Source organism: Ovis aries, chromosome 6 (assembly GCF_016772045.2).
Source record: "Ovis aries strain OAR_USU_Benz2616 breed Rambouillet chromosome 6, ARS-UI_Ramb_v3.0, whole genome shotgun sequence".
NCBI lineage: Eukaryota > Metazoa > Chordata > Mammalia > Artiodactyla > Bovidae > Ovis > Ovis aries.
Window position 1 is genome coordinate 59246969 of NC_056059.1, and position 24614 is coordinate 59271582.

General features: G+C 36.4%; 1 protein-coding gene across 1 annotated transcript in view; it reads left to right on the plus strand.

Moving 5' to 3' along the window:
* Positions 1-12942: 12942 nt before the first annotated feature.
* The window catches only part of KLB (klotho beta), a 33829-nt gene continuing 22157 nt past the window's right edge, over positions 12943-24614 (plus strand). Inside the window, exon 1 of the mRNA XM_004010055.6 lies at positions 12943-13783. Coding sequence (XP_004010104.4) covers positions 13046-13783 — 738 coding nt within the window. The 5' untranslated portion in view covers positions 12943-13045. The remainder of the gene's footprint in view (positions 13784-24614) is intronic.

Genomic DNA, 24614 nt, shown 5'->3' on the forward strand with positions numbered 1-24614 from the left:
GAGTCCCTTGGACTGCAAGGAGATCCAACCAGTCCATTCTGAAGGAGATCAGCCCTGGGATTTCTTTGGAAGGAATGATGCTAAAGCTGAAGCTCCAGTACTTTGGCCACCTCATGCGAAGAGTTGACTCATTGGAAAAGACTCTGATGCTGGGAGGGATGGGGGACAGGAGGAGAAGGGGACAACAGAGGATGAGATGGCTGGATGGCATCACTGGCTCAATGGACGTGAGTCTGAGTGAACTCCGGGAGTTGGTGATGGACAGGGAGGCCTGGCGTGCTGCGATTCATGGGGTCGCAAAGAGTCGGACACAACTGAGTGACTGAACTGAACTGAACTGGACTGAACATTACCATATGTTGAAACCCATTACAAAAGTTGAATTTCACCTCTTTAACCTTCTTCTACTTGTGCGCATAATCTAAATCTGATCATGAGAAAATATCAGACAGACCAAAACTGAAAGACCTTCTATAAATTAACTAACCAGGATTCAGCAACAGTCTTTCAAGGTCATGAAAAACAAAGAAAGATGGAGAAACTGTCACAGATTGGAGAGGACTAAAATTACACAGTAAATAAATGCAATGTGGAATAATGGACAAAAAGGAGATTAGGAGGAAATAGGTTAAATTTTAATAAGATATGTAGTTTAGTAAATAGTAGCATAGCATAGTATCCCCATTTTGATCATTGCAAGTGATTATGTAAGTTAACATGAAGCAGAACTGAATGAAAGATGTGTGTGAACTCTCTGTACTCTTTTAGCCACTTTCCTATAACTTTTTTCTATTAAAAAAAGAAGACCCTAAAGTGGATAGTTGTACCATGAAACACACAGGACTGTCGAAGATAGGAAGCAAGACTTTGTTTTTTGAATATGTTAAGTCTGAGATGTCTTTAGACTTGGGATGAAAGAAATAGTCACAGCAAAGAAATCAGAAAATTTGTATTTATGTCCAAGTATTTGTATACATGTCCAGGTAACATGGCTATGAAGCTTAATAACATTTTTAAGAAGCATCCTCTGTTTTAAAAAAAACTTGGGAATATAATTAATAAATTATCGATAACCTTATATCTTAAATCTCTATGATTTCAGCAAAGCATTTCTTCATGAGAATAATTTCTTAATGAAACACTTCCTTTACTTGGTTTCAAGGACATCTGGTCTCCTGGTTTTCTTTCTTCCTCAACAGCCACTCCTCAGATTCTTATGTTCATTGCTCCTAATTTTCCTTTCCTTTTAATATTTGATTGCTCTAGGGCTTGCTCTGTGCTCACTGCCTGGTAATTTTATCCAATCTCATAGCCTAACATACTACATGAATACTGACATTTCCAATTTTCTATCAGCTGCTGAATTTTCCTATAAACTTCAGACTTCTATATCCATTTTCCAACTTCACATCTCCACTAATAGATATATCAAAGTTAATCTGTCCAAAACTAAACTCCTGATCTTCCCTCATAAACCTGTGTCTCAACTGATGGCATCCTACCATTTGCACTGGAAAAGAGAGAGCGAGGAGCCCCCAGGTGGCAGCTGTGCCCCAGGTGTAGTGAGAGGGCGTGCAGTCTGGACTGTAGCAGTTGTCATGCAGGAGACAGGCAGATCACGGGCTGTCATCACTGTGCCCTCTGAGCAAAGCTACTGGGGCATTCACTCCAGGACAGGAGGGAATAAACCAGGAAAAATGAAAGAACGAGATTCATATAATGGAATTGAAACCATGAAAAGGTAAAGGAATTCCTAAGTTGTCAGCAAAGAGAAGTCCCAAAATGACAAATAGGCAGAAAGGAACAGGCCCAGAGCATCAGTAGATGGAGGGGAACAAAGGTCTTCGGGAGGAGTAATCTGAGAAAAAGGATTGAAACTAATAATAGAGATCGACCTCGGAACCAAGAGCTATTGGTAGGTGTGGGAATTTGACGATAGCTACAGACAACTAAGCAAGTGAAAAGCAAAGCAATTATTAAACTGTAATAAAAACAAAAAGGAAGAGAGAGAACATAATCATAGTATACTACAATACTCAGCAATGAATAATATTTGTGTAAAAAATAATGTAATGTATCAATTTTACCAAAAAAGTAAAAATTTTTAACCAACAAAAAATGGTGACATAAGAAACCAAAATCTTTATCTACTGTGGAAGGGTATCAATAGTCTAAAATTAATGAACTGAAGGATAACAACCATACCTGACTATTATGCAAGGTTCAAATGTGGTAATATACAAATTCTAGAAGAACAGCTACAGAGTTGAAAGTAGGGGAGGGGACAGGGGAGTAGTTCAGTTCAGTCGCTCAGTCATATCCGACTCTTTGCGACCCCAGGGACTGCAGCATGCCAGGCCTCCCTTTCACCAACTCCCAGAGTTTACTCAAACTTATGTCCATTGAGTCAATGATGCCATCCAACCATCTCATCTTCTGTCATCCCCTTCTCCTCCTTCAATCTTTCCCAGCATCACGGTTTTTTCAAATGAGTCCGTTTATAAAAATAAAAATTAATTTTAAGAAAATCATACATGAAAAGCAAAATTACAAAAGTACTAAAAATATATGAGAATACCTTTATAATTTTGGACTGGGGACTGCTTCCCTAGCCCAGAAACCCAAAAGGAAATTAATAATTTGATTACAGAAAGTGAAAACCATTTTCACATGTAAATATATTAAAGCAGAGTTCAGTAATATTCTGAAATTGATTGTGGAGATGGTTGCCCAACTCTGAATACCCTAAAAACTATAGAACTGTATATCTTTAGTGGATGATTGCATGGTATGGAGATTATATCTCAATAAAGCTGTTTTTTAAAAGAGTTAAGAGAGAAATTGTTGGGAGAAAGTATTTGCAACATATATATCCGGCAAGGGATTTAATGCTTTATATATAATTAGCATGCATGCATGCTAAGCCACTTCGGTTGTGTCTGACTCTTTGTGACCCTATGGACTGTAGCTTGCCAGGCTCGTGTGTGTATGTGTGTGTGTATGTGTGTGTGTAAGGATACACTCCAAATATTAAGTGAGGACTTCAACTTTTTGCTCCATATTCTTTTATTCTCTTTTAAAACCAACCTTATTAATTTGTTTCTAGTATCTTAAAGAATATGAATTCTAAAAAGAAACAGAAGTCAGGTGTCTATTCAGATATACTGAATCAGTCTCCAGGGGATGGAGACTTGAGCACATGTATTTTTTAAAACTTAAGAGGTGAGTTTGATGTGCAGCAAAAATTGAGACTGTGGCAAACAGTATGGAAATCCCTCAAAAAATTTAACATAGAAGGGCCATGTGATCCAGCAGTTCTCCTTTTGTGTGTATAGTCCAAAGAATTGAAAGCAGGGACTCTAATAAATTTATTTATTTATTTTAAATATCCATTTATTTAGCTTGCTGGGTCTTAGTTGCAGCATACGGGATCTTTTTGGTTACAGCATGCAAATTATTTGCTGTGGCATGTGGAATTCAGTTCCCCAACCAGGAATTGAACCCAGGCCCCCAGCATTGGGAGCCCAGAGTCTTAGGCACTGGGCCACCAGGGGAATAATGCTGTTCATAGTAGCATTATTCACAACAGCCAAAAGGTAGAAACAACCCAATGTTCATCAATAAATGAATGGATAAAATGTGATATAGCCATGCAATGGAATATTATTTGACCTCTTCCCTGATAGCTCAGTTGGTAAAGAATCTGCCTGCAGTGCGGGAGACCTTGGTTCGATTCCTGGGTTGGGAAGATCCCCTGGAGAAGGGGTAGGCTACCCACTCCTGTGTTCTTGGGCTTCCTTTGTGGCTCAGTTGGTAAAGAATCTGCCTGCAATGCAGGAGACCTGGGTTGAATCCCTGGGTTGGGAAGATCCCCTGGAGAAGGGAAAGGCTACCCACTCCGGTATTCTGGCCTGGAGAATTTCATGGACAGCCTATGGGATCACAAAGAGTTGGACACAACTGAGCGACTTTCACTTTCACTTTCAGAAGGGAATTAAGTTCCGACACATGCTACAAATGGATGAACCATTATGAAAATACAATGCTAAATGAAATAAGTCAAACACAAAAGAATAAGTATTGTATTATTTTATTTATATGAAATACCTGGAGAAGTCAAATTCATATAGATGCAGAAAGTAGATTGGTGATTGCTAGGGGCTGAGGAAAGGGGGAAATGAGGAGTCATTGTTTAATGGGTACAGAGTTTCAGTTTGGGGAGATGAAAGACGTCTGGAGATGGATGGTGATGGTGGCACAACAATATGACTGTACTTAATGCCACTGAACTGTACACCTAAAAACAGTTACATGGTAAATTCCATGTATATTTTATCACAATAAAAATGTTTTAAAGATTTGCAAAAAACTACTTTTTCACTTCTTGTGTGATACATCTCCATTTATTTCTAAAGTTTCAACCACTGTTTACGCACTGATAGGGCCCACATTTATACTTTCAGAAAAAGATCTTTCCTCAAACTTTAGTCTCAAATAGCTAACTGGACACCAGATATCTCATACCTCAAACTCAAAATGTTAAGAATACTATCTTCTCTTCAAAATCCTGTGTTCTCACTTTTAACCAGTTGCCCAAGTCAGAAACCTGGGTCACCACTGGCTCCTTTCTCTTCTAAACTCTGTCTCAATATCCAGTTGATTATCAAAGCCTGTTGGTATTATCTTCTAACTAGTTCTTTAACTCATCTCTTTCTCTCCATCTTACCCTGCTACATACTATGTTTTGTTCAAGCCAGATCATTTTTCAGATTAACAGACGAGCCTTTTAACCAATCTCCATGCCTCTAGTATTACCCACTCCCTGCCAGACTGATTCTCCTAGAGTGAAGATCTGATCAGGGCCCTCCCTGTGGCAGAGGATGCTGGCTAAATACCAAAACGTGTGCTCTCCCATCCACAGCATTGAGTAGAGAGTAGAGTCGGGACAGAAGTGGTGGAGAGGTGAAGAATCTGCCTGCCAATACTGGAGATGAAAGAGACGCAGGTTCGGTTCTGGGTTGGGAAGATACCCTGAAGTAGGAAATGACAACCCACTCCAGGACTCTTGTCTGGAAAATTCCATGGACAGAGGAGCCTGGCGGGCTACAGTGCATGGGGTCACAAAGAGTCGGACGTGACTGAGCATGCAAGAGCACCAGAGAATATTGCCCAGTTCACCCTGCCTCTAGAAGTGGCCACAGGACTAGTTTTCTCCACTGCAATGTATTAGAAACTGTATACATCACTTCCAGGCCAAAGCTTGTCAGGTTTCCACTTTCACCAACTGAGTGCAGTAGGTGAGGCCCCCGCGAGGCCTTAGGGGCAACTGACCATACGCATAAGCAGTCTGGATCTCTGAATCACTGTAAAGAGCCACCTGACAACTTGGAACTCCTTCTTCAGACAAATGTGTGGCAGATGACCTTCTGTGTGGGCCTTAACTTTGTATTTCTGGGTCTGTCTATACAGTATTACCCTACCTTACATACTTGCTTAAAATATTTTCAATGGCTGCCTATTTCTCTCAAGGTAAAGGCCAAATTCCAGCAACATGGGTCATGAACTTCTTCATTACCTGGTCCCTGCCAATCTCTGCAAATCATTTCTTGCCATTTCCCTCTAACTCTTAGGACCCGGGGGTCCTAAACGACTTGCCAAACGTTTCCATTCCTGGGACTTTAAATATGCTCCTCCATCTACATGGGATAGCTCTTCTCCCTCCTCCCCTCCTCCTTCTGGCTAAATCTTGTCATTCATTCTTCATTTTTTAAGAAAAAAGTAAGAGTTTTCAGGCATCTCCACTCAGCCTTCCACTTACATACACACACATGTACACACACACACAGACTCACAATGCTGGATTATATACGACTCCTATGTGCTTCAATGCTTCCCAGATGGCGCTAGTGGTGAAGAAGCCAGCTGCCGATGCAGGAGATGCAAGACATGTGGATTCCATCCCCGGGTTGGGATGATCCCTTGGAGTAGGAAGTGGCACACCATTCAAGTATTCTTGCCTGGAAAACTCCATGGACAGAGGAGCCTGGTGGGCTATAGTCCATGGGACTGCAAAGAGTCAGACACAACTGAGTGAGCACAGATGTGCTTCTATAAGATTTGAATCTGTGAACTGAATCAGTGAAAACTGTGACATCTTCAGTTTTAAATTCCAACCTCCAACAAAATGCTTGACCATAGGAGATACTCAATAAAGATTTGTTGAATGAAAATAGATGAATGATTAAATGATGAATTCTGGCTTCTAATATCTTGGTCTCAAAGCCCTCATCTATCAAATAAAGGGTTGATCCAGATCTCTAAAGACCCATTCAACTATAAAATTCTGTCATTTGTACAAAGCATTATGAAGTGGTGCTTTGAATGTAGAATTCCTAGAGTGTATAGATCTGCCCCACTCACCTGGTACTTGGCAGACACTATCTAAATTCTTAGACATTTTATGTTTTTTATTCTTTTTTTCCTTGACTAAACTGTAAACTCTTTGAGGGCAGGGATGTATATAGTCCTCTCCTAGCACCTAAGATGGATCCTTTTACGAGCAAAATATTCAAAAAATATTTGATAGTTGTTTACAAAAAAAGAAGCTCCTAGTCTTGATTCACTAAGCCATGAGAAATACTTCATAAATTCATAATCTATTTTTGTAAATATTTGGAAATTTTTGATTCAGTATTGAGTCATTGTCATCATAAAATTTATTCATCTATTTTTCCCTTTTATTCTTTAAAAATGCCAAGACATGGAAGCAACCTAAGTGCCCATCAACAGATAAATGTATAAATGGACAAAAAAGATGTGGGGTGTGTGTGTGTGTGTGTATATATATATATATATATATATATATACATATATATATATAAGTAATATGAAAGTGAAAGAGGAGAGTGAAAAAGCTGGCTTAAAATTCAACATTCAAAAAACAAAGATCATGGCATCCAGTCCCATCACTTCATGGCAAATAGATGGGGGGAAAATGGAAACAGTGAAAGACTTTATTTTCTTGAGCTCCAAAATCACTTCAGTTTGTGACTGCAGCCATGAAATTAAAAGACGCTTACTCCTTGGAAGAAAAGCTATGACCAACCTAGACAGCATATTAAAAGGCAAAGACATTACTTTGCCGACTAAGGTCCGTCTAGTCTAGTCTTTTTTCCAGTTGTCATGTATGGATGTGAGAGTTGGACCATAAAGTAAGCTGAGCACCAAAGAACTGATGCTTTTGAACTGTGGTGTTAGAGAAGACTCTTGAGAGTCCCTTGGACTGCAAGGAGATCAAACCAGTCCATCCTACAGAAAATCAGTCCTGAATATTCTTCAGAAGGACTGATGCTGAAGCTCCAATACTTTGGCCACCTGATATGAAGAACTGACTCATTGGAAAAGATCTTGATGCTGGGAAAGATTGAAGGCAGGAGAAGAAGGGAATGATAGAGGATGAGATGGTTGGATGGCATCACTGATTCAATAGACATGAGTTTGAGCAAGCTCTGGGAGCTGGTGATGGACAGGGAAGCCTGATGTGCTGCAGTCAGTGGGGCCACAAAGAGTTGGCATGACTGAGCGACTGAACTGAATTGAATGAGTAATATAGTGGAATATTACTCTGCCATGAAAAGGAATGAAATATTACCATTTGCAGGAACACAAGAGGATCTAGAGATCATCATACCGTATGCTATCACTTATTTGTAGAATCTAAAATATGACGCAACAAGCTTATTTACAAAACGGAAACAGACTCAGAGACGTAGAAAACAAACCTATGGTTACCAAAGTGAACAGGGGTGGGACACACATCACTGTATACCACTATATATAAAGTAGATAAACAACAAAGATTTACATTTTAGCACAGGAAACTATATTCAATATAGTCTAATAATCTGTAATGAAAAGAATCTGAAGTTGTACACCTAAAACTAACACAATATTGTAAATCAACTATAGTTAATTTAACAAATTAACTTAAAAAATGCTCAGTATACATTTCAAAACCTAGTCTTTGTCAACAAACTATTTTTTAATTAATACTTTTTCGTGAGCAATTATAGTTACAAAGTTTCCATAAATTCCTTCACTCCTTTCCCCGACATTTTCCCCATATTTAACATCTTGCTTTAGTGTGGTATATTTATTTTAATTGATAACCTAATATTGATATATTATTACTAACTAAAGTTTATAGTCTATAGTAAGATTCACTGTTTATGTTGTAAATTCTATAGGTTTTGATTAATGGGCTCAACATTACAGGAGCCTCCAGAATATTTATTTCACTGCCCTAAAAATCCCCTCACCTATTCATGCTTTCCTCTCCCCAGTACCTGGCAACCAATAGTCTTTTTACAGCTTATCATATAGTTTGAATCATACAGTATGTAGCCATTTCAGATTCATTCCTTTCACTTAGTAATGTGTATTTAAGGCTCCTCTATGTCTTTTCCTGGCTTGATAGCTCATTTCCTATCACTGAATAATATTCCATTTACCACAGCTTTGTTTACCATTCACCTATTGAATGGCATTGCTTTCAATTTTGGGCAATTATGGATAAAGCTTCTATAAACATTTATATGCATGTTTTTGTGTGGACATAAATTTTTAATTCATTTGGGGAAATACCAAGAAATGGTATGATATGATATATTACCGAATGCAATATGGTAAAAAATGTGGGTGGTTGTTGCTATTGTTGTTTAGTTGCTAAGTCATGTCCGACTCTTGCGACCCCGTGGACTACAACCCACCACACTTCTCTGTCCATGGGATTTCCCAGGCAAGAATACCAGAATGGGTTGCCATTTCCTTCTTTAGAAGATCTTTCTGATCCAAAGATCAAACCCATGTCTCCTGCACTGCAGGCAGATTTATGACCAACGAACCAGGGAAGCCAAAAATGTGGGTATTTTCTTATAATTCTAAGTATTGGTTATAGCTTTTATTACATCATTATAATCATACTGATTATTCATTTTATTATCTGAATTTTTTTCAGTTTTTTTTATCTTTAATATTTTAATGTTACTACATATTCTTTGAAAATGTTAATAATAAACATTTCATCAAATGGACATTTCATGCTTTAGGTAATTATTCCCCTATGAATGAATCTTTAAATTATTTCTAATTTCCCTCTGTCATAAATAATGCTGCTACAAAAATATTTGCACACACAGCACTTTATATATTTTTAATTAATTTATTATACATCAGAGATCACTGGATTAAAAGATAGAATAAAATCTAAGATTCACAATATATTAAAAATTGTTTTCCATGAGTATTGTACAAATTTATATTCTGATCAGCAATGTCTTACAATCTCATTAATGTTGATTTTTGTTACTTACATATATTTTTGATAATTTGTATAGTAATTTTTGTAAGTGCTTTTAATTACCAGTCATTAAAATGTTTTCATTAGCTACACAGTTACAGTTTCCTCTCATACATTTTTTACTCATGTAGTTTACCCATTTATTTATTTTTCTTATTCATTTGCAATGAATTACTTATATAATAAAAAGTTGGCCATTACCTTTCTAGATTTGCTCATTTTTCAAGTTTGTTATTAGCTTTTCAATTTTTTATTTTTTCAAATATTTTAATTACAAATTATGTATGCTCAAATATATATATCATCCTATAAACCATATATTTATATAATTTCATTTTTACTTCTGTTTCCTTCTAGATTTCTGTGGCACCATGTGGCTCATGGGATCTTAGTTCCACAACCAAGGATTGAACCTGAGCCCTCAGCAATGAAAGTGCAGAGTCCTAACCACTGGACTACCAGGAAATTCCCTATGTATACATATTTTTTATTGTGGTAGAATACACATAACATAAAATTTACCATCTTAAATTTCTGTGGCTGTATATTTTTGAAATAAATATATTTATGAGGTTCTGAATTATTACATTTAAAAAATTTTAGTGATCATTTCATAATATATATATATCAAATCATTATTTGTACACCTTAAACTAAAACAATGTTATATATCAATTGTGTGCATATGTGCTCAGTTGCTCACTCATACCTGACTCTTTGCAGCACTTTGAACTGTATCCCACCAGGCTCCTCTGTCCATGGAATTTCCCAGGCAAGAACACTGGAGTGGGTTGCCATTTCCTCCTCCAGGGGATCTTCCCCATCCAGGGATCAAACCTGCATCTCCTGCATCTCTTCCATTGGCAGGTGGGTTCTTTACCACTGCGTCATATGGGAAGCCCTATATGTCAATTTTGTCTCACTAGACCTAGGAAATTTTAATTTTAAAATAGGGAACTAATTGCATCAACTCCATTCATTTAACAGACAATGATTAAGCATTTACTCTGATAAGATAAAAATTTAAATAAGAGATATTCTTACAGTCTAGTAAGAGAGACAAACAGTTCTGGGATTATATGATAAATGCAGTGATAGAGGTATGCATAGTATATCATTGCTACATTCCTTCATTCAACACAAGTTTAGGCCCTGGATATTCAATAGGGAACCAAACAGTAATGCTCTTGTTTTTAAGACAGAGATTACAGTCAAACAAAAGATACAGATAAATGTAGTGTATGTTAAGTGTCGTAACAGTGAAAACATGGGCTGCCATGGGAACACAGAGAATATTCATTTAAATCAAATCAGAGTGGCTATTTTTCCTCCTGACCTGCCTGAGGATCAACCTCCATCATGAATGTCACTGTAACCATCTGGACCAGGAAGTTCATGACCAAACTGCTGCCTCAGTAGAAACAAATGTCCTTCGCCCTGGGGACACAGCAGTGCCTAAGACAGAAAGTCAGGAAAAACTAGCTAAAATGTATAAAACCACACCAGATGTCATCTTGGTATTTGGATTAAGAACCAATTTTATGGTGACAAGGCAATTGATTTACAATTCTTTAGATTACATCCCCAAAAATGAACCCAGACACAGACTTGCAAGATGTGGCCTGTATGAAAAGAAGCAAACCTCAAGAAAACAGCCAAAGGAATGCAAGCACAGAATGAAGCTGGGACTGTAAGGCCAATGGTGACACTGGCAAAAAGCAAGCTGGAGCCTGGACAACAGGTGGAGTAGGTTCTGCAGATGGAGTGATTTTACCTGCAGTGACTGAAGATTTTTTTCAGGAGAGGGCCAATAAACTAAAACCTTCTTAAAATCTAAATTTAAAAATAAATAAAATAAGGAGGTGACGAGTCCACCTGCCAATGCAGGTGGGTACAGATTCAATCCCTGATCTAGGAAGATCCCACATGCCGCAGAGCAAATAAGCCTGTGCGCCACAGCTACTGAAGCCTGTGCACTGGACAGCCTGTGCTCCACACCAAAAGAAGCTACTCCAGTGAGAAGCCTGTGCGCTGCAACTGGAGGGCAGTCCCTGCTCGCCTCTACTAGAGAAAAGCCCTAGCAACAGCAAAGACCCAGCACAGCCAAAAACAAATTAATAAACAAAATAATTTTTAAAAATAAAATCAATGGGGGAGTCAGAAAGGCTTTCCAGAAGACGTACTGAAGTTTTGCAGAACGGGTAGACCAGAGCTAACTGAGGTGGGGAGAGCACATCTATGCAGAGAGCACACAGACCAAGGCACAGGGGTAGGGGCAATGGGTGTGTGCAGAGCTCATTAAAGGCTGTTATAGCTGCAGAGAAGACGGTTGCGTGTGGTTCAGATCGTGTGGTTAATGGTTGAGAAATGAAGGTAAACATGTAGGCAGGAGCCAGAACTTAGTGTCTTCTATGCTAAATCCTTGCACCAATTTTTGAATAATCATCACTTTTCACATAGAAATAAGAATGATGTTCATTGAGCACTTACTATGTGTCAGTGTCTATTCAAAGTGCTTTACATGTATTATCTCACAATAATTCAGGTAGCTGATACTATTATTATGCCTTATTGTACATGAAAAGAAACTGAGGTGCAGGAAGCTGAAAAACTTGTCCTCAGCCACACAACCGTTAAACTCAGGCAGTCTAACTGTAGAGGCCAAACCATTAACCGTTCTGCCTCTCACTAGTATGTGATGCTTCAAATTTTTAAAATTTTAATTAATGACCAAATAACCAAGGTCACTTGGAGGCTATAGGTTCTGTACAATACTTATTTCTATTTATTCTTATTCCAGACAATGCTCCTTAAATTTTTCTTTATGTTTTCATATCTACAGGCAGTACACAGCATCACTATTTTCTTTTTCAGTGGGTTTTTTTTTTTGCAATTATTGTGTATTTATTCTTTAAGTGAATTTCCACAATAATTTTGTTGAACTAAAACTTGGGATCAGAGGACTTTGGTTAAAAGTGCATTAAATGTATAAATTAAGTTGGAAATTATTCAGTGTTTCCACCCAGAAAGTGCTGTATATTTCTTCCTTCATTTTTTAATTTATAAATACATTTTTTAAATGTTCTTAAAATAAACAGTAGTTAATAAGATTATTCTTAAATGTGTTATAATTTTCATGCATGTATAATATCTTATGTTTTCTAATTCTTTATTATTGGCATATAGGAATGCTGTTTATTTGTCCATAAAATTGCTTTTTCTGATATGTGAAACATAAAATTACCACTCAAAGCCTACAAAAATAGAAAAGGTATACTCTTTACTCAATAATGTCCAAAACATCCAGAAAAGATTTTCATCACTATGAAAGTCGACAAAGAAACTATGGCATTTCCTTCCTTATTTATATATAAGTTATACATTTGAACTATTTGTCATTGATGCATTTCCATATAATTTTTCCAATAATAAGAGAGAAGGCAACATGCTGGTGAGTGCAATAGAGCCACCTCCCTCAAATTACGTTGCTCTCCCTGACCCATCCTAAGTCTCACAGTTCAAGCTAATCATTGACAGAGCTTTACAATCACAAGCTTTTATACTGAAGCGTTGATAAGACAGTCAAGCAGTTAGTGGCAAATGAAGCCAGGCTGTGCAGCATGATCTCCAGGGAATGAATGGATTTTCTTCAGCACCGATGAAAGAAACATACGCTATAGGAAAACAATGTCCAGCGGGGGACTGCCAAGATCTGTCATCCTGTCAGCGTTTATTCTCCTACGAGCTGTTACTGGATTCTCTGGAGACGGAAGAACTATATGGTCTAAAAATCCTAATTTCAGTCCGGTAAATGAAAGTCAGCTGTTTCTCTATGACACTTTTCCTAAAAACTTTTTCTGGGGCGTTGGGACTGGAGCATTTCAAGTGGAAGGAAATTGGAAGGCAGACGGAAAAGGACCTTCTATATGGGATCACTTCATCCAATCACACCTTAAAAATGTCAACACCACGAATAGTTCCAGTGACAGTTACATTTTTCTGGAAAAGGACCTATCAGCCCTGGATTTTATAGGCGTTTCTTTCTATCAATTTTCAATTTCCTGGCCAAGGCTTTTCCCAGGTGGAATAGTATCAGCTGTCAACGTGAAAGGTCTCCAGTATTACAATACTCTTCTCAATGCTCTGGTACTTAGAAACATTGAACCTATAGTTACTTTATATCATTGGGATTTGCCTTTGGCTCTCCAGGAAAAATATGGGGGGTGGAAAAATGAAACCATAATAGATTTCTTCAATGACTATGCCACATACTGTTTCCAGACATTTGGGGACCGTGTCAAATATTGGATTACAATTCACAACCCATATCTAGTCGCTTGGCATGGGTATGGGACTGGTATCCATGCTCCTGGAGAGAAGGGAAATTTAGCAGCTGTCTACACCGTGGGACACAACCTGATCAAGGTACTGTACAGCTGACTTCATAGTATACTTTCAGAATATAAAGAGCAGGAGTTTAAAAGAAACTGTATGAAAATGTATGTTTCATTTAAATAACTTTTTGCTGAAATTAGCTCAACTAATTGTAGTCTAACTCACAAGTTCTATCCTCAGATTTCATACTTAAGGTAGTGCATGTTTTATTACTGTATTAACACAATTATTTTCCTTAAATATTACACTTTTTAAATTAACTATTTTTAAATCTACAGCTATACATCAGAAAGTGAGAATATGAGTTTACTTTCATTCTGTGGAAAGCCAGTCCTTCATAAATTTAATTGTTGAAACCCTTTTTCTGACCATATGCAACCAATTCAGAACTTAATGTTAAGGCATAACCATTTCAAACATGTATTTGTTGTTGATATTGCTATTCTTAGTGATATTTAGCAATAATGAGGTAGATAAATGTTAGCTAATTGATAATACATATTAAATGCAAGAATTGAAATAAATGTATTCCAGTTGATTTTGTGTTACATGGCAGAAAAGATGAGACTATTTGCTCTAGGAGTTAAAATTAAACTAGTAATATAACAACTGGAAAGAAAATGCTCTACTAAGTGTTTTAAAGGAGTATATTTCAAAACCTAGAGTTTTTGTTGGGAAATGCTAAAATGATTAAAAGAATAGTGAAATGTAAGCAAAATAATAGCTAATATTTTTTGAGAGCTTATTATTTACCACAAATGACATTAAGCATATTATATGTATTATCATATTTAATCCTCATAATAACCTTATGAACTAGGTCCTTTATTATCCCCATTTTAAAGATGAGGAAACTGAAGCTTAGTGAGATTAAATAAGTTGCCTAAGGTTACAGAGTAAAATGAGCTGTTGTGACCATGGAATTTATAAATTACAATATTATTAAACACAGAATATCTATATTAAGAATATTTTTAAAAGAGCAATCTTTCAGGAATTTTCACGTTTTGTCTTATATTGAGGGTAATATCTAGAATCAGGCTTCACTTTTTAATCTAAATAGTTTACGTGGAAAAAATAAATTACTCTGGACACCTGCTACATTTTGAAAATGAAAAAAGCTTTACTAGTAGGGTTTCATAATGTGCTAGGAGAAGTAATTTGATGTTTTAATAATCAAATGTTAAATATATAGAAACAGAAAAATGTATAGGAACATAAAATTACTCCATGTCTAAATTTTCACATACAAAAATACCTGTTAACCCTTCTTTCCTTTTTGAACTTTTTGGATCATTGTACATGTACATTGCACTATGTCTCAGTCACACCTGCCCTTGCAGTTCAGTTAACATATTGCACTACAATCTCAAGGTCATTTATGTACCTTTGACTGTACTTGTATACAGAACAAATATTAATGTATGGGTATACTGTGATTTGGCAAATAGACCTCAAAGGGGAGAAAGCATACAGCTATTAACTATGAAGATTATGCATATATATTTTAGAAAAATATTCCTTTTATTTAGTTCTTTAAATTATTAAAATAATACATGCTCATATAAATTGAGATATAAAGTGAAAAAGTTAAATTTATCCCTCCCTCTGCACCTGATAATCCCAAACTCAAGGAAACTACTGTTAGTAGTATCTCATATAGTCTTTATAAAGCTTTCTATGCAAATATACACGTGTGCATATATGCTTATTTAACCTTTTTATAAATAAAAATATTCTAAATTGTTAAAAAGTTTTTGGTCACCTACCTGGAAAAATGTTAACAATTAGAATTATCATGAAGAATATGTTTCAGTGGTTAATTTAAAGCCCTAAAAACTATCTGATAAAAACACACAGAAAAAAAGTTTTAATTAACAAATAGATAATGTTTCCAAACTTATTCTATCAAAGCTATATTTTCAGATATTTTTCATTTTCCTCTAATTTGAAATAAACTCTGTCTGTAACACAAAATTAGATAGTAAGATAAATTTTATTGTTTAAAATAAAAGGATTACATTTTAATTATTTTCCAAATAATTACTTTTATCCCTTTAAGTTTCTAAATCACTGACCTACATAAGTAACATGAGGGGTCTCTTGCAATCAGTCAGAAAGTGAAATCTACTGCATAACCCAATGACTTATAGCACCAGAGAAAAATCTCGCAATAGTTTGGCAGCCCAGGGTGAACTAGATTTTCTTATTTACCCCCTCTCTCGCCTTCCTTTAACATAGAAAAGATTCATTTGATATTTCATGTTGCAACGAAATATTTCTCCCTTATTATGCCAACTTGTGACCCAGAAGAAGCATTTCTTTAGGCTTAGTTTTTTGTCCAAGAACATTTATTGAGTTAAAAAAAAAACTAATATAAAACTAAATTCATAAGTCATTTATAGACCACTTTATTCTCCAGTCCTCAGATACTGAAAAGATTTCACAGTGGCTCTTTGTAGCCTTTCTAGTTCCAGGATGATGTTGAAAGCACCATCTCCGTCTTAAATGTTCTGGTTTGCAGGAAACCTGAATGGTCTAGCTAGTCCTGAGACTGACCTGGAATCTAGATTTCATTTTATTGAATATCTGGGGATTACCTTAGAGCAAGCTAAGTCTGATACCTACTAATAGATCCTCCACTCTGAGTTTTTAACAACATTTGGACAGAAAGAGGGTGCATTCTTCGGCCTTGACCATCTCTAAGCACTGTAATCATAGCTTTAAATATTTTCTATGATTTTTACAACCTTCCCAGGTACCTATTATCATCTCTGTTTATACAATGACATTTCTACCAAGCATCATGTCACTCCTTTGCATAAAATCCATTAGTGGCTTTCCAAAGTTTTAGGAATGAAGTCCCAAGTTTTCACAAGATCTTTAAGACACAGCCCCAGCCTGCATTTCCTCCCTCCTGGCCACACTCCTGTCCCCATCAGTGACGCTAACCCCTAGTACTCTACACTCCATAATAATGCACTACTAGGAGTGCTTTGTGAAAGGGAAACTCGCTCAGTCGTGGCCGACTCTTTGTGACCCCATGAACTGAAGCTCACCAGGCTCCTTTGTCCATGGGATTCTCCAGACAAAAATACTGGAGTGGGTAGCCGTTCCCTTCTTCAGGGGATCTTCCTGACCCAGGGATGGAACTAAGGTCTCTCCTATCACAGGCAGATCCTTCACTGTCTGAGCCACCCTGGAAGCCCAAGAGGGTCTTAATTTTACGCTACCATTCCTCTCCACCGAGAAGGAAATGACAACCCACTCCAGTACTCTTGCCTGGAAAATTCCATGGATGGAGGAGCCTGGTGGGCTACAGTCCATAGGGTCGCAAAGAGTCGGACATGACTGAGCGACTTCACTTACTCCTCTCCACGCAGCCTCTGTGTGTGCGTGCTAAGTCTACCAGCGCTCTATCCAGCTAGAATGCCCTTCTAACTCCCTGCTTTATCCATCCAATGTCCTCCAAGACTCAACTTCGGCAGTCTCCACTGCTAAGTTCTCAACTCATCAGAGTTAGTGCCCTCCTGAGGGCTCCCGTAATAAGACATGTTTGCTTCTATCATAGCACTCCTTTCATGTGGTATTTTTCCATCTCCCTCAACTAGCCTGAGAGTTCTTTGCAAGGAGAGACTGATGTGTTTTACGTTTCCAGCACCTAATACAGAATATTAGGTACATGCTAGGTATTAATATGGAGAAGGCAATGGCAACCCACTCCAATACTCTTGCCTGGAAAATCCCATGGATGGAGGAGTCTGGTTGGCTGCAGTCCATGGGGTCGCTAAGAGTCGGATACGACTGAGTGACTTCACTTTCACTTTTCCCTTTCATGCATTGGAGAAGGAAATGGCAACCTACTCCAGTGTTCTTGCCTGGAGAATCCCAGGGACGGGGGAGCCTGGTGGGCTGCTGTCTATGGGGTCGCACAGAGTCAGACACGACTGAAGCGACTTAGCAGCAGCAGCAACAGGTATTAATACTGTGGAATGAATGGTTTGGGATTTCTATCTTATACCTTGTAATCGAAGAATCAACCACAGGTTCAAAATTCGTATTTCATTGCATTCTAGCTAATTCTTGAAATATTGCTTATATTTATTCAGTAGTATGTTTTATGTTAGGATTCTTGGTTGCAAGAGATAGAAACCTAACTCAAGTTGACTTCAGCAAAAATGAGCAATTTCCTGTAACCAAATCACAGGGATGAATGGACCCAGTAACTAGGACACCCTCACAAGCCCTTTATCTTAGTCTCTCTTGTTCATTTCTTCTTGTGGGTTTGCCCTGTACTCTCCTTTGTAGAGGAAAGAGTTCTCTGTCCCAAAATCAGGTTTTAAAATCCCAGAGACGAGATTCTAGCCTGTTTGGCCTATGCACGCATGCCTCAGAGCAGCAAAGCGCCAAGTTTTCATGTTAATAAAGGCAGTAATGGTATATGTTTTTATTCTATCTGTAAATCAACAAATATGCAAAATAATTTAAATATATGAATTTTATTCCCTTCTCCCACCTTAAAATGAAATATTTGAGAGCCTCTGAGTAAACATACAGGGAGGTGGGGGATATGAGGTTGCTCATAAGATGGTAACTCCTTCAGTTTATTACACAACTAAATACTGCCAGCTTCTATGATAGTTCTGATCATTTCATGGGTTTAAGTTATTATCCATCATAGATGTGTACTGTTTACACAGTACCAGGATTTCTTAACCTGGGTGCTGTTGACATATTGGGCCAAATAATTCTTCCTCCATGATCTGTCCTGTGCTTTGCAGGAAGTTTAGAAGCATTCCTGGCCTCTATCCCCTAGATGACAGTGGCATGTTTGTCCCCAGGGTTACAACCAAAATTGTCTCCAGACATTACCAAATGTCCCCTGGAGTTGAGGGGAGATACACAATTTCCCCCCCTTCTCTCCCTTGAAAACAACTGATTTAAAGCTATAAATTGTCAACTGGTTAAAGATATGAACCATAAAGAACAGTAACTTTGAAATGCAATCAATATGAGGGACATACAATTGTCTCAGTTTTACAAAATCACCTCAAGGAGATTTTCACCAGACTTGTTAAGTCCCATACACAGACCCTAATTTATAGCATATCAGGATGTTTTTCGATAACAAATGACGCTTTAAAAAATATTAAATGAGAAAGTAACATTGATGATTGTATCTAGTTTGGCTTTTCACACAGTGGGAATAAAGACTGTTCCTACTAGTTCTGTGTTATTTGTAAAATACTTGAAAGAATTGCCCCAACCCATTTCTCTTATAGACTTATTTATGAACAAAACAATAAACTTACTTTTTGCACACTTATTCTTTTTTTAAGAGTAAAATTCAAGAATTCAGACAAAATGTTATAGAAGCAATATTATAAATATATTAATATTTATCCATTTTTGATGCCATAACTTTGTGTTTCACAAAGCATTACTTCATGGTGGCTTTTTGCAGGCTCGTTTGTATACCCAAGTACCACATGCATTATTAATTATTTTTTCTTTAAAAATGTTTATTTTGAGGGGAGTCTCCGGGGGGTCTAATGGTTAGGATTTGGTGTTTTCACTGCCATGGCCCGGGGTTCAATCCCTGGTTGGGTAACTGAAATCCCAAAAGATGATTGGCCAGAAAAAAAGAAAGTGAAAAAAAAGTTTATTTTGAAAGGAAATCTTATATACTATTATATATGAAAGACCAGTGTTTTCTAATATCCTTAAATATGTGACATTTAAAATAAAAAAATGTTCATCTTTGTTATGCCCAATATCACATTCCATACAAAAAGATATAAATGTACCAGCCTTGGAAAACCATAATGAATATGTACATTTTATTCTGTATTTGAGTATATATTCAGTGGGATTCCCTGCGGCTCAGAGGGTGAAGACTTTGCCTGCAATGCAGGAGACCTGAGTTTGATCCATGGGTCGGGAAGATCCCCTGGAGAAGAAAATGGCAACCCACTCCAGTATTCTTGCCTGGAAAATCCTACAGATGGAGGAGCCTGGCAGGCTACAGTCCACAGGGTCGCAAAGAATCGGTCACGAGTCACTTCACTTTCACTTTTTACTTTTTCAGTCCTAATACCAAACACAGTGTGTCATTTAAAAATATGTCACAAAATACATTTTCTTATGTAGTTAAAATAATTTTAGTAACATAAACCTATTCATTATTAAATGGGAAAATGCCAATATTTATCTTTATGTATGAGTATTTTAAATATTCATATTTTATTTTCTGAATATTTTAAATTTATTTGAAATAAACTTTTCAGTACAATCTTTAATGAAATAGAATTACATAAAAGAAAATATAGATCAACACTTGCTTGCATACCACACACGAATGATGAAATGATATCTTTAAATTCCTCAGGGGCTCAAGAGATTGCTTAATACTGTGAAAGAGGCTTTCAGGACAAGATACGTTGGGAAACTCTACTCGAGGTCAAGGCCTCACCAGTTTGTTCCTGAGCCTAGAATACGACTTGATTTATGCCCTATTTTTCCACCTCTTTGAGGAACTCTGTCTTGGCATTTATTGGCGTCATTCCCTCAGAGAAGGTCACACAAGGCTGCATATGTATTAGATACTCAATAAATAATTCAATTGATTATTTCCTATTTAAGGAAAATCTACTTTGCCCCAGAAAGGATTTAAAATTGTAATTGAATAAAAGTGGCTTCAGACGCACACACACACACTAAACCAGATACTGGCATAAACATACTGTCTTTTCAGAACATGCAAATTCATTGTGTATACCTGCTTCTGTTAAAAAGTTTACATTGAAAGCCCATCTCAAAACAAGGTGCAGAATGTTGACAGCTCTTAAAACTGAGTGATGTGTTTTCAGGGGTCATTATACTATCCTTTCTACCTTTACGTGTTATGACAATTTTCACAATTAAAAGCAAAAAATAAAATAAATAAAAATAAAAGCAAAGAATACATAAAGTAAGAAAGTAAAGAGATTATTTTGTATTTTGAAAAGAAAAGAAAACAGTCATCTTTATATAGTACGCTTCTTAAGGGTTCTGTCAAAATTCCTAACCAAAATTTAGTGCCAAAACTGCAGAAACAGCTGTGAAAAAGCCACCATTCACATGATTTATAGCTAAGCCTTCTTTGGCAACAGACGGCTGCAACTGTTTTCTTGAACAAGAAGGCTGCCCTGTTTCATAGACACATTTAAATAGATTAAGTGTCATTTTTAAACCTCTTCAGCCCAACCTCCCACGAATATTTTGAAAACTAAGCATAATATTTCAAAATGGAGTTTCTAGCAGGAATACTTTTTAGCTTGTGTTGGTTACAGAGAAGCAAAACCTCCAAGGATCATCTGAAATGGTTTTCTCCATAGGAAAAAAAAAGGAATTTTTAAAAGCTCCCTTGTTAAAGTTGGATTGCAAGACAACAATATATCAAAATTAATTTTTGTTAAATCTGCTAGCTAAAAAACTTGCCCAAGCTTATCTGTCCATGAGAACATTAAAAAAAAACTAACTTGCTACTTTCCACCACTTCCCTTCTAACACCAAAAACAAAACAAAGGAAAAATAATACAGAAATGGGATAAAGGACAGAAACTGGTTTTAATTCTTAAAGTGGGCACTTGACACAATTATTACAGATAACTTTTTTTATGTTCTATTATACTATTCTTAATAGCTATTATGATAAAACTATTTTATTGCACACCTATTATTGTGTCAGAAACTACTAGGTTGCCATTTCCTTCCCCACTTTTCATATGTTATCTCATTTAATTTTTATATCAACCCTGCCAGGTAGGTATTCTTATAGGCATTTTATAGTTGATGAAACTGAAACCCACAGAAATTTGTATTTTGTATAATTGTGAGATTACACAACTATACAAATGTCTTTTTTTTTAACTCACAATAAGTGTCAGATCCAAAATTTAAATTTCATCAGTCTGAATACAAGTTAGCAAGTTAGCTGACGTGAATCAGCTACCTAGCCTCAGCAAAAAAGACCAATTTACAGCCTACAACCTCATGGCAGCCACTTGTGTTGATGCAGACTTGATAGATATTTGACTTCACTTTGCCTATTTAAAGACCAAAACAATCTAGCTATGTGTTTTATTTGTCCACAAAATCTATGAACAGTTTATCCCTAACTCATGCGTTAATCATGAGGTTCAATATTTGTCCCATGATTTTCATTTTTACTTGTCAAAACTTTAATGTCCCATTAAAGTGCTGTTTACTCATATATGTGTGCCTTTGGCAATATCATCTAAAGTTTAAAAATGTTAACATAATTATTCATTTAATTAGCTAATGCATGGTATATATATAACATTATATGCACACAAATATGTGTGTGTATATATATATATAATATATATATATTTTTTGCCTCACTGAGCAGCTTGCAGGATTTCAGTTTCCCAACAGGGATTGAACCCTTGCCATGGCAGTGAAAACCCAGAATCCTAACTACTAGGCCACCAGGGAATGCCATAGTACCTATATCATAATCCCAACTCATCTTTATTAGGACCTAAGACACATCTAACAAGATACAGGAAATAGTGATCAAGCAAGTTAAAAATAGTATTCTTATCAATGTTTCTAATCAAATTTGAATACAAGGTTAAAACAGCTTTTGGATAAGAATTGCCAAAGAGTTTCAGTAACCAGAATACCATTGTTTGACAGAACAGTCTAGTAAAAAAACTATTTGTAGAGGACAGTTGGTATTTTAAAACCTTCAAGAGACCAGTGTTTACCTTTTCTAATCATTAAGTAGAAAAACTTATACTTCAGTGAATGATTAACAGGTTTAAATAAATGTAATTATAAATGTTCAGAGAATAACATTGGGATCGTATTTAAACAGCTTGATTTGATGTGAACACTCTCATACATGGAAAATTAGGCCCAACTGGAGATCAAAAATATTGTAACTAATGGAAACAGTGAATACAATGAAACTATGAACTGAGGGAAACATGTACTAGTTTATAATATAACACATATGTCATTTAATTGCATGCAAAAAATCTTACTGAGAAAACTCATATTAGAAAATAGTTTATATTAAAAGAAAAGGAGTAATTAAAATTATTGAACATTAACAGCGATTCTGTTGCTGAAAAGCAGAGGGACACTGAGAATAGACTAGAACCTTCTAACTTACTAATCAATAAATAGTGAATCACAGAAGTAATGAAATTGACTTCCTGGGTGATCTAATAGTACTACCTAAAAATTGAGGGAGCCTTGAGGCTGGTGAAAACCAGGATCCTTTAGTATTTTGGAGGAGTCCATTCATTGATTCTCTATAGCATCATAGCTTGACCCGAGATTCTGTGACTGAGTCTTAAATAAAGGGTTGGGTTTACTGTTATCAGTTCATTTTACATGGTAATCACATGTTATTGTATGCTTCCTTGTTTTACCTTTAAATATGAACGTGTTATTCTGGAGTGAAAAAAAAACTAAACATTCTTTAATATAGAATGAAATCCAAAAGAACAGAACTTTTTATTTAAGTCACTTTTTTTTAAATTTGAGACTTTTGAAACTTCAGAGAAAGTGAAAAGTGATAGCACAGAGCAATTAAATTCACTGACAGGAAACATGTTTCAACCTATTCTCTTGACTTCTTAAAATTTCAAAATAATGCATTTTTATTACAAAACATTTAAACAATACAGAAAGACATAAAGTTAAAAATGAACAGTCTTCTCTTTTCTTACTCCCTAAATCCATACCTCAGAACTAATAATGCTAGCAGCTTGTTCAATGTCAAAATATATTTCTCTCTATATATAAGCCTACACATATAGACATTCTTTAAAACTTTGAATCATATTATTACATTAAGATTTTGTTATCATTTCTAACTAATTTTTCTTCTACTTCTTTCTGTACTTCTCTCTCCTACTAGAGGTCATAGGTCACCTGAAGGCAGGAGCTATCTTGTTAATATTTTTTCTAAATGCGTACTAAAGTGGCTTGTATTTGTTTTCTCTTTGTATTTGTATATGTGCATTTTTGTTGTTTTGTTTTTAAGCAGGATATTGGGAAAAGTTTTCAATTAGCAACGATCACACTTTGGATAAATTTAATTGGCTACAATACTGTCACTGTGCAGAGCTGCCTTGTTTTGTTAAATAAGTGTTTATAGACTTGAATTTAAGCAATTAATCACCATAATGAATGCAGTGTGAAGAAAAGGATAAAATAATAGCCATGGGTTGAAGGAAAGCAAGAAGTAAAAATGATTTTTCTAAACTTGCTTTTACTGTTGTGTATAATTTCTTTCAGGGCAAAAAAATAATTAAGCAGAACAGGAGGTAACGCTGATGAACTTTCTGTTTGGGGACTGAGATGATGTCCCAGCTGGTAAGACTGGATGAAAAGTGAAAGTGAAAGTCATTCAGTTGTGTCTGACTCTTTGTGACCCCATGGACTAATATAGCCTATCAGGCTCCTCTGTCCATGGAATTCTCCAGGCCTGAATACTGGAGTGGGTTGCCATTTCCTTCTCCAGGGGATCTTCCCAACCCAGGGATCAAATCTGCTTCTCTCGCATTGAGGGTGAATTCTTTACTGCCTAGCCGCAAGGGAAGTCCTCTTAAAGTGTTCCTGGCACCCCCTGTCACATGTCTTTCTCAGTGTACTGCCCCTCGTTTTTGTGCCATGTCTGTTACATACTCCTTGCATTTACACAGCCTGTTCAATCACCTTTGAGTCTAAAATATAAATGTCTGTTTTGAAAGCACATAGTTTAATGTGCATCATGTCCAGAAATGACAGTGACCTAGAGGTTGAAGGATTTAGCTCTAATTCTAGCTTTGCACTAACTGAG